Source organism: Megalobrama amblycephala, linkage group LG9 (genome assembly GCF_018812025.1).
Source record: "Megalobrama amblycephala isolate DHTTF-2021 linkage group LG9, ASM1881202v1, whole genome shotgun sequence".
Lineage (NCBI taxonomy): Eukaryota > Metazoa > Chordata > Actinopteri > Cypriniformes > Xenocyprididae > Megalobrama > Megalobrama amblycephala.
The window spans coordinates 35,925,960-35,935,614 of record NC_063052.1 but is presented as its reverse complement, the minus strand read 5'-3'; the positions used below and the strand labels follow the sequence as shown (position 1 = coordinate 35,935,614).

General features: G+C 34.9%; 1 protein-coding gene across 1 annotated transcript; it reads left to right on the top strand.

Annotated features, from left to right (window-relative positions):
• The first annotated feature begins 234 nt into the window (after window positions 1-234).
• Window positions 235-6,925, top strand: polr1f (RNA polymerase I subunit F). Its single transcript, XM_048203655.1, has 4 exons — window positions 235-575; window positions 4,052-4,193; window positions 4,298-4,506; window positions 6,404-6,925. Exons 1-4 carry the CDS (start codon window positions 277-279, stop codon window positions 6,843-6,845), a joined length of 1,092 nt encoding a protein of 363 aa, XP_048059612.1. The 5' UTR covers window positions 235-276; the 3' UTR covers window positions 6,846-6,925.
• The last annotated feature ends 2,730 nt before the right edge of the window (window positions 6,926-9,655 follow it).

Here is a 9,655-nt window from a genome sequence, read left to right as displayed (position 1 = left end):
CTAACTGTATTTTCTGTAAGTGTTGTAATACTCTTTATTCATTTTTCATTGTTAAAAATATTTTTTCAATTATTTATTTATATTTAATTCTAATTTTCTATTCTTTTTACTTTTAAATAGCTACTATTAGTGATTTAAATAATGTAGCTAGTTTTTTTAAAATTTATTTATATGTGTAGTTCTCCTCCTCTCCGCTGGTGGTCGCTCATCACTCCGCACATTTCGCCTCCAAACACACGAGCAAACGCACCACGTGCTCCTCCACATGTGTTCGGCATGGCGAACTGGACTCAGGAGGACGGTGCAGCGGAGCCCGTCAAAAACTCCGCGGACGTGGCACCGATAGCGCAGATATCTAGTGGAAATGTCACGGCCAGACCCGACGAGAATTCTGCGGCGGTTCCGTGTCTCATTCCGTCGTTCGCGGACGCGGTGAAGCTGCTGAACGCGAGTTACTCGTGTCTGGTGCTGGACACTCAACGCAGGCACATCGCGCTGCCGCCCGTCTACCTGCGAAAGAAGCGGAGCGGCATACAGGAGGAACTCAACGCTGAACTGCTTAAATACTCGGGCAGGTAAAACGATAGGCTTGAAAGGAAATACCATGATACATTATGGTAATGTAGCTGTAGTGCTCTCACTATAATAGTAGAGTCAATAAAACCATAATATTATCATGTTACCTTTAAAATACTCTACTAAGTGTGTCGTTGCTGCTGCTTTATGGAAATCAATCACATTTATATGCAGAGCTGGGTAGATTACTTATGAATTGTAATCAGTTACTGATTACAAATTACATAATTTGTAATCAGTAATATAATGTCTTTAGATTACACATTTTTGGTATCGTAATCTGACTACTTTTGGATTACTTTTGTGCTAACCCTTATTTGATGTCACACATATTGTAGGATAATCTTGTACTGTTTTGACAGATACAAAAAAATCTATATTCTAAAAAAATATATTCTATTCACCAACAAGAGCCTCAACAGATTCTTTTTAAAGTGCAATGAATGGACAGTTTCAAAACACTAACACTAATGTACCTGTTATTGTTTGCTGATAGTAACATTTATCTTATGATTTTAAAATATATTTACTCAAAATTAAGTAAATTTAGAAAACAGCAACATTACAAAAACAAAAATTGAAAAACATGAAATTCACAGCAATATCACTGCTACGTCAAATATTTAATCTATATTTCATATAATATTATTATTATTATTATTATTATTATTATTGTAATTATTTCATATATATTCATCTATATTTCATAGATATTTCCCCCTCACTGCCAGATAAACTCGCAGAATCACGAACGTATATAAGCGGCAGGTTTATTATGAAAAAACATGACTTTTAAAAAAATGAAAAATTAGGCAATCAAGGAGTTGTGAACAACTTACTGCCATATTGTAAATAATATATAATCATGTAATCCATAAAAAGTAACTGTAGTCTGATTACGAGTAATTTAAAAAGTAGTTGATTTTTGGGATCTGATTACGTAATCCAGATTACACGTAATTAGTGCTGCACAACGATTAATCACGATTAATCGTTTGCAAAATAAAAGCCTGTGTAACGTAATATATGTGTGTGTTCTGTGTATAATAATTATGTATATATAAATACATGCACATACATGTATATATTTAGGAAAACACAGAACACGCACATATATTACGTAAACACAGACTTTTATTTTGCAAATGATTAATCGCGATTAATTGTTGTGCAGCCCTACACGTAATCCATTACTACCCAGCTCTGTTTATATGATACTCTAATACCAAGTATTGCCACTTTGATAGATTCCATAAAAACAGTAATAACGTTGCACTGTTTTTTGTAAAGTTGTCATACTTAAAGTCTAGTACAGATACAGTCAACTTATAAAGACAGAATAGGACCCTTGCACATGTAGTGCACTAGTTTTGACTTCCATGTAGTTTACTGTGTTATTGTGTGGAAATTGATCACTTATTACAATTACAAATCTATTAAAGGTGCCCTAGATTCAAAATTTGAATTTATCTTGGCATAGTTGAATAACAAGAGTTCAATACATGGAAAAGACATACACTGAGTTTCAAACTCCATTGCTTTCTCTTTCTTATGTAAATCTCATTTATTTAAAAGACTTCCGGAAAACACGTGGATCTCAACATAACACCGACTGTTATGTAACAGTCGGGGTGTACGCCCCAATATTTGCATATGCCAGCCCATGTTCCCAACATTATGAAAGGCATTAGACAAGGGCAGCCAGTAACGTCTGGATCTGCACAGGTGAATCAACAGACTAGGTAAGCAAGCAAGAACAACAGCGAAAATGGCAGATGGAGCAATAATAACTGACATGATCCATGATAACATGATATTTTTAGTGATATTTATGAATTGTCTTTCTAAATATTTCGTTAGCATGTTGCTAATGTACTGTTAAATGAGGTTAAAGTTACCATCGTTTCTTACTGTATTCACGGAGACAAGAGCCGTTGCTATTTTCATTTTTAAACACTTGTAGTCTGTATAATTCATAAACACAACTTCATTCTTTATAAATCTCTCCAACAGTGTAGCATTAGCCGTTAGCCATAGAGCATATAGCCTCAAACTCATAGAGAATCAAATATAAACATCAAAATAAATACTTTACTCACATAATTCGAAGCATGCATGCAGCATGAATGACGAACATCTTGTAAAGATCCATTTGAGGGTTATATTAGCTGTGTGAACTTTGTAAATGTGCTGTAATATAATCAAGAGCTCGTGTGGCAGGGAGCACGCGAATTAAAGGGGCGGCACGCTGAAAAAATCAGTGCATAATTAATGATGCCCCAAAATAGGCAGTTAAAAAAATTTATTTAAAAAAATCTATGGGTATTTTGAGCTGAAACTTCACAGACACATTCAGGGGACACCTTAGACTTATATTACATCTTGTGAAAAAGCATTCTTGGGCACCTTTAAACTGATATTTATCCTTTCTGCTGCAAAATATAACATTTTGAATCTTTATTTTGGTCATGGCATTTAGATTCTTAAAGACCTCCATATTTTTTTTGTGTGTAAAATATTATTTAGAAAATATTGTTTTTGTTACATTATCATTCTGTTCTATTCACTGTAGTACTGTACTGTAAGATGTATTATTTTATGTATTTTAATCAAATGTTTTGTTTATTTTAATATAATTTTTATTTTTTAGCTTAAAGGGGACCTATAATGCCCTTTTTACGAGATGTAATATAAGTCTCTGGTGTCTCCAGAATGTGTGTGTGAAGTTTCAGCTCAAAATACCCCACAGATCATTTATTATAGCTTGTCAAATTTGCCCTTATTTGGGTGTGAGCAAAAACACGCCGTTTTTGTGTGTGTCACTTTAAATGCAAATGAGCTGCTGCTCCTGGCCCTCTTTCCAGAAGAGGGCGGAGCTTTAACAGCTCAACAACAACAAAGCTGGAGAATCTCACGCAGCCAAAATAAGGATTGTCAGTAACGGTGTTCAGCCTTACATTGTTCAAACCGGAGTCGACACTGATGGAGAGACTCAGGAAGAAGTTACAACTTTTAGAATGAAACTGGACGTTTCTGAATGGTTAGTGGATAAATTTATGTAGTTGCTGTGGAGTTGATTCAACTCATCCACTAGCATGTGCCGTCATGTTCGTCTTTTTTTGTTGAATTGTCCCTCGTTTGTGAAGCAGTTTGGCGTAAAATGGCGGCATGACAACAACACTCTACTACAACAACTCTTCCTCTTCTCTAAGCAGCCCAACATGGCCCCGCCCCCTTTTTTGTGTGTTCTCGGGGGCGGGGTTTATGTAAATTTTGGGTTTTGTGATATCAACCTGGAAGAAGCTCGTTGTAGTCCTTACAAGCCATTTCTTGTAGTCCTTAAAAACTCTTGGTAAAATCATGGTAAAAACTCTTGCACCCAACTGAAACTTCTATATAAACAACATTTATTAATATAGATTCAGACTAAGCAATTTAACAGGCGTTTGCTCATCTTTGCTCTCTGGTTTTGCAGTCTGAATGGCGTTCCTATGGCGTATGACAACATTAAAATCATAGGACAGCATGGAGATATTTATGACGATCAGGGATTCATTCACCTCAACATCGAGGCGTCGTTCGTGATCTTCCAACCGACGAAAGGATCGAAGCTCGTGGTATGATTCACAAGATCTTCATGAGCTGGAGATCATGTTCTGTGCAAGATTATGAATGCATTCTTATGTTTGCTCTGCCTGAAGATGTGTTTCATGTCATTTAGGGTGTGATTAATAAAATGGGAATGAGTCACGTGGGCTGTCTGGTCCACGGCTGCTTCAACGCGTCTGTGATGAAGCCCAGTCAGATGAGCCTAGAGCAGTGGAGGGACTCCGGCCTGAGTGTCGGACAAAGCCTGGAGTTCGAGGTCTTCCAGCTGGATGCAGACACTGCAGGTGTTCTTCTGATCAAAGGAGGGCTGCTGGAATCCAGGTACGTCGATCTGACCGTCTGATGCATATTCACACAGGGGTGATGTAAGGAAACTAATTCTGTACACAAGGGAATTTAGGTTTGAAATATATCAGCTTTTTAATGATATATGTATGTTTCTACTCCAATTTGTTTAAATATAAACATTTAAATGGTGACTAATTACTTTTCATGACAGAATTATGATAATAATGAAGACATAACGAATATGTAAAATAGTGCATATATTTATTATCAAAATGTTCCTTTGTAGAGTTATTTATCTAGATATTACTATTGAGTTTATGGACATTAAATAGCTTTTCTGAGGTAAATGTAACATTAGGCGGAAGTTTTATTGATGTTTTTTTGTGGTTGAAACGCTGATTGCGTGATTACACATGACATGATATATTCCAATAAGTTGTACAATGTTAAACACGCCTTCTGATGTTCATTCATGTTTATTTCATGCTGTAACTAGTAGTAAAGTCCCAAGTCAGTTCACTCGGCGGGCCTTCTTTGAAATGCCTCTCGAATGGGGAAACATCATATTCTCTAAAGCCGTTCAACAAGTGTGATTAAATTTCACATTTGAAGACACTAATGATGTCTGACAACAACGGTCTCATAAATTGTGTTTCTAAATGCTCAAATCATGACAGAAAACCCCAGCACTTTTCAGGCTTCTAACGGCAGCTGCAGTGACACAATGACTTTACTGATTGGCTGTTTAATTTAGAAGGTGGGGCTTATTCCACCACGCGCATTGCAATTTTTCCCATTCATAGCACCATATTTGTATACCTGAAGTCTTTGCTGGCACACTATAAAAAGTAATTCAGGGGACCTGTTAACTTAAATAAATGCATGATGTCAAGTCAGAAATTGTAATTTATTGTTTTAATTAAACCTTTTAAGTTGCAAACATTATTTTGTAGAGTTATGTTAACATTATAATGTTGATCATTACATCAACTTAATATCATCTTTAATTTAAACTCAAATTTTCTCGTTAATTGGCTTTTACAAAAAAATTAGGTTGTTTTAACTTAATGAAATTGTCTTGATAACTTCCGAAATTAGGCAGTGGAATTTTAGTTCCCAGCATGCTTTGCATTAGGACTGGATAAGGAGAATAAATGTTGAAATTAAGTGTTATTGTATTTGTTTTTAGAGAGGTGAAAGACCTGTTAGTGTCCTCTGCTGTTGTGTTTGACATATAAAAGAGTTTCTGTAATCTTGAAGTTTTTGTGCTGAAGATAAATGAAGGTAAACACTACATTGACTCTATAGCAATGACTGCGCTAATGCCAGTGACAAGTAATGTCTTACTTGTTCATTAAATATACATGTTAAACAAGTTATGTGCTTTGATAGCTGTGGGTTTGACCTGAAATAGATAAGATTAATTGGTTCCAGGGCTCTCAACTCCAGTAGTTGGAGCGACTTAATTTTTTTGAGTAATCAACTTAAAAATTTGTGTTTATGCTACAAATTAAGTTCCTCTAATTCAATGTAGCTTGTTGGTTGGATGTAAATTCACTCAAAGTTATCTCAAAAAAATTGATGCAAATTGTTATTTTTTTTTTTTTTTGAGACGGCACATTATTTTAGTAGTATTGTAGAGTGTAGTAAAGAGGAAGAGATGATTGGTTCACGTGCCGCTTGAATGTGCCTTTAAACATCACTGTTTCAGTCAATGATTTCAGCTCTCCAAAACCATTTAGGCCGAAACTGAAAATGTATTTTTTTTTGCTGTTTCAGCCCAAAAATTTCAGTACATTACTAAATTAAATGTTAGTCAGATGATATTAACCTTTCGAGACATTCCAGTAACCATTTTGACCATACTTTATGCTAATACATGATTTATCCATGTTTCATTTACTAACAACAAAATGTTGGTGATTTTCAGAGTGCAAGAGCTTTTGGGCCAGACCGAACAAAGGGAATCCACTGTAGAATCAGCTACAGAACCAGAGGCCACAGAAGACATGACCGACAGTCCAAAACCCAAGAAGAAAAAGAAGAAAGACAAGCGTGAGAAGGAGTCTGCAGCGGACGAGTCTGTGAACGGCAGCAGCCTGCAGCAACCGTCAGAAAACGACGAAATCACTGTGGACACAATGGAGGTGGACTCCAATTCAAACAGACATCACAAAGAGAAAAAGAAGAAGAAGAAAAAAGACAAACGACAGGAGTCGGATGAAATCTTGCCCTCTGAACTCCCGGTGAGCGACTCCAGCGGGTATACCAGTGATAAAACCAGCAGAAAGAGAGCGGCGGAGAGTGAAGACAGACTGCAGGACGACTCAGAAATAATGTCTCCTGCTAAAAAAAAGAAAAAGAACAAGTGATTTCTGTCACAGAGCATTTAATGAACTGAAAACTTTGTGATTTATTTTTACAGAATATAATAAATGCTTTTTCCTCTGGAGTATTTGCATTTTTACCTGAAGAGGGCAGCATCACTCTTAGAAAGAAAGATTCAATTGGGGTTTTTTATAGAAATGTAGGGGTTTTGACTCAATTTTAAAGAATTCTTTATGCCAAAAAGTTTCTATTTAAGGAGAAATGTCTTAAATGATTGCATAATACATTCATGTTTAATGGGTTATTTCAATTTTTGTTAGTGATAATGTTTACAAGCCACTTGATTCATAAAACTGAACTAATATTAAAAATGAATCAAAATGAAATTAGCTAAAACTAAATCCATATGATAATCCCACGATGAGAACTCCTATATAAAACCTTTTCTTCTAAGAGTGCATTGAAGTTCCTTTTGCTGTTACACAGACAACTTTTCCCAAATTCTCCATTGACCGTGTCGTCAAATTAAATTGAGGAAAAATCCATAAGTATCCCTTATTTAGACTTTTATGCTTATGGTAAAATAAAGGAACAATCTCTTATTTTAAAAAAGTGGTTTATAGGTTTAGTTTAGTTTATTGCTCATAGTATTTTAAACAGATTTAACACAAAAGATTACAAAAGAAACTTCTAACTTGTAACATCTCTTAATGTCTCTTCCAATATCATGTGAAGGTTTTTCCCTTTCCAACATTTAATGTTGTAAATATAAAATTCCTGTTTTTACATGCTCAGGTTTTGAACACACTAAGCGGATCCAAACCTCAGGAACTTTTTTACCTCAAGAACCACATAAAATTCCTTACTGTAAAATCTGGTGTCAGAATACGACCACTATTCTGACCCTGTTATTGGTGAGATTATGTAGGAATTGGAGTTGATTGTTTTTGCTGCACATGAGAATTATGTATCATTTACCTTTTGTGCAGATTTATTTTTGTCAGTGACATGATGATTTTGTTTAAAAATATGAATTAAAAATTAATTTTACACATAATGACGTGAATACACCTCTTCTACACAGCTTAAACATTAGAATTCAAATTAATTTTGATGTTTTTCAAGGTTCCTAAAGCCCAAAATGTGAAAATTGGGTAGCACAAATTTGCAGGATGCAAAACAAAAATGTTGAATTTTTTATGTGATTATTTTTTGATTATAGGTACGTAAATGTAGATTTGTTGGAAGTTGCTCCAAGTTTTGTTGCATTTAAAAATTATTAGAAAATTTGATATGTTGAAAAAAAAAAAAAAAATGCAAAAGATTTAAGTGCCTGAAAAAAAGAGTGCCTTAAAATGCTCTAAATCATTTTGCAATGTATATTGAATAACTCCCTTAAGTTTGATTTAAAATATTTTGGTATTTATTATTTGTAAGTTTTTTTTTTCTTTCAATGTATTCTGATTGACATTACTGTGGGTGTGTTTAATAGTGATAATGCCTGTTTGAAGAGGTATAATAATTTAATGTGCACAATTTTGTTGTCATGTGACACATCATGAAACAGGAGGAAATCAATACATTATCAGTCCTTCTTCCAAAACGTGTTTTGTCTTTCCTGATTCACTATGCTATTATTTTATATTTTAGATCTTTCGGGAAATTCGCGGGAAATTGCATACATGCGTCACTCACCCGTGCGTGTCTCACTTTGATAAAAGGATAAAAGTCCCTTCCAAGGAAAATCTGTTGACTTGGCGGCCATATTTGCAACACCTCCGGGCAGCTACATCGGGCATCCAAGACCAAGTCCTATCTATTGGAATGGGGGAATTCTGAAATCTCATAAACTGCTTGGCGAACTCACAATTAAATACCATATTTCAAATCAGCAACAAATTTCTGACATGAACTGCCCTATTAATTTTGCTCAAATAGTGTTAAAAAAGCTTATTTTTCAGGCTAGACCAGTCAATGCGCATGTGCAGTACTAATCGCAAGTCTCAGGTTTCTATGGGAACCGGAGTTTCTAACAGCAGCTGCAGTGACTGACTTTACCAATCAGCGATTGGCTCTTTTCAGAAAAGACGGGACGTATTCCGCCATATTGTTTGTTGCAGTTTCTCCAATTCATAAATAATAGGAGTGAACTTTCTTTCATTATCTATAGTATTTGCTTTGATGCATATGGTGTGGGAGTGGCATGGTTAGTTGTCACAACAAGCAAGAAATGTTGACATGAAGCAGCTAAATCTTGAAACTCCGAACAGAGGAGAGTCTGCTGGTAAAAAGAGAAGCGACAGAGCTCGTAATAAAACAAGAATCAACACTGGTTTGGATTTTCGGAAATGGCGAGAACTGAGGGATTTGAAATGTTGTGAGCGACACTGAGATGGCGTTTTATCACCCAAAAGGTGAGTAAGGTATTTTCTAGAAGAGATAAACTGCTATATGTGTTCACTGTAAATCAAAAGCATTATCTATTATGAAGAGTCATATTCATCAAAACAATTTTCTTCCACAAAATGCATTCAAGTTTTGTTTTGTATCCACTAGAGGGCCAAAAGTTTCCTAGTGTACCTTTAAAAATATCAGATAATTTAATGTTTTACGAAATGGAAACACTAGTTTAGGTTGTTGGATGTCAAAATAACTTAATATTTGTCCAAATATAACTATAAAAAGTTTTATTTTTGAAGCTGTATTTGAAAATAATGATCAAGATTCATGATTTGAAGAAAATAGATGACTTATTCATGATATTTCCATGAAAAACATTTCCTGAAAATGATGCAAAGGTTTTTCCAAACCACACGGAAAACAACATTTTTTAGATGCTTTGATGATTTCTCAG

What these genes read in the sequence shown, in the direction of transcription:
- polr1f (XM_048203655.1), top strand. Translation starts at nt 277, where the DNA reads ATGGCGAACTGGACTCAGGAGGACGGTGCAGCGGAGCCCGTCAAAAAC. An exon ending in CTGCTTAAATACTCGGGCAG is followed by an intron (nt 576 to 4,051) that starts GTAAAACGATAG and finishes CTGGTTTTGCAG; the next exon opens with TCTGAATGGCGTTCCTATGG. An exon ending in GGAGGGCTGCTGGAATCCAG is followed by an intron (nt 4,507 to 6,403) that starts GTACGTCGATCT and finishes GGTGATTTTCAG; the next exon opens with AGTGCAAGAGCTTTTGGGCC.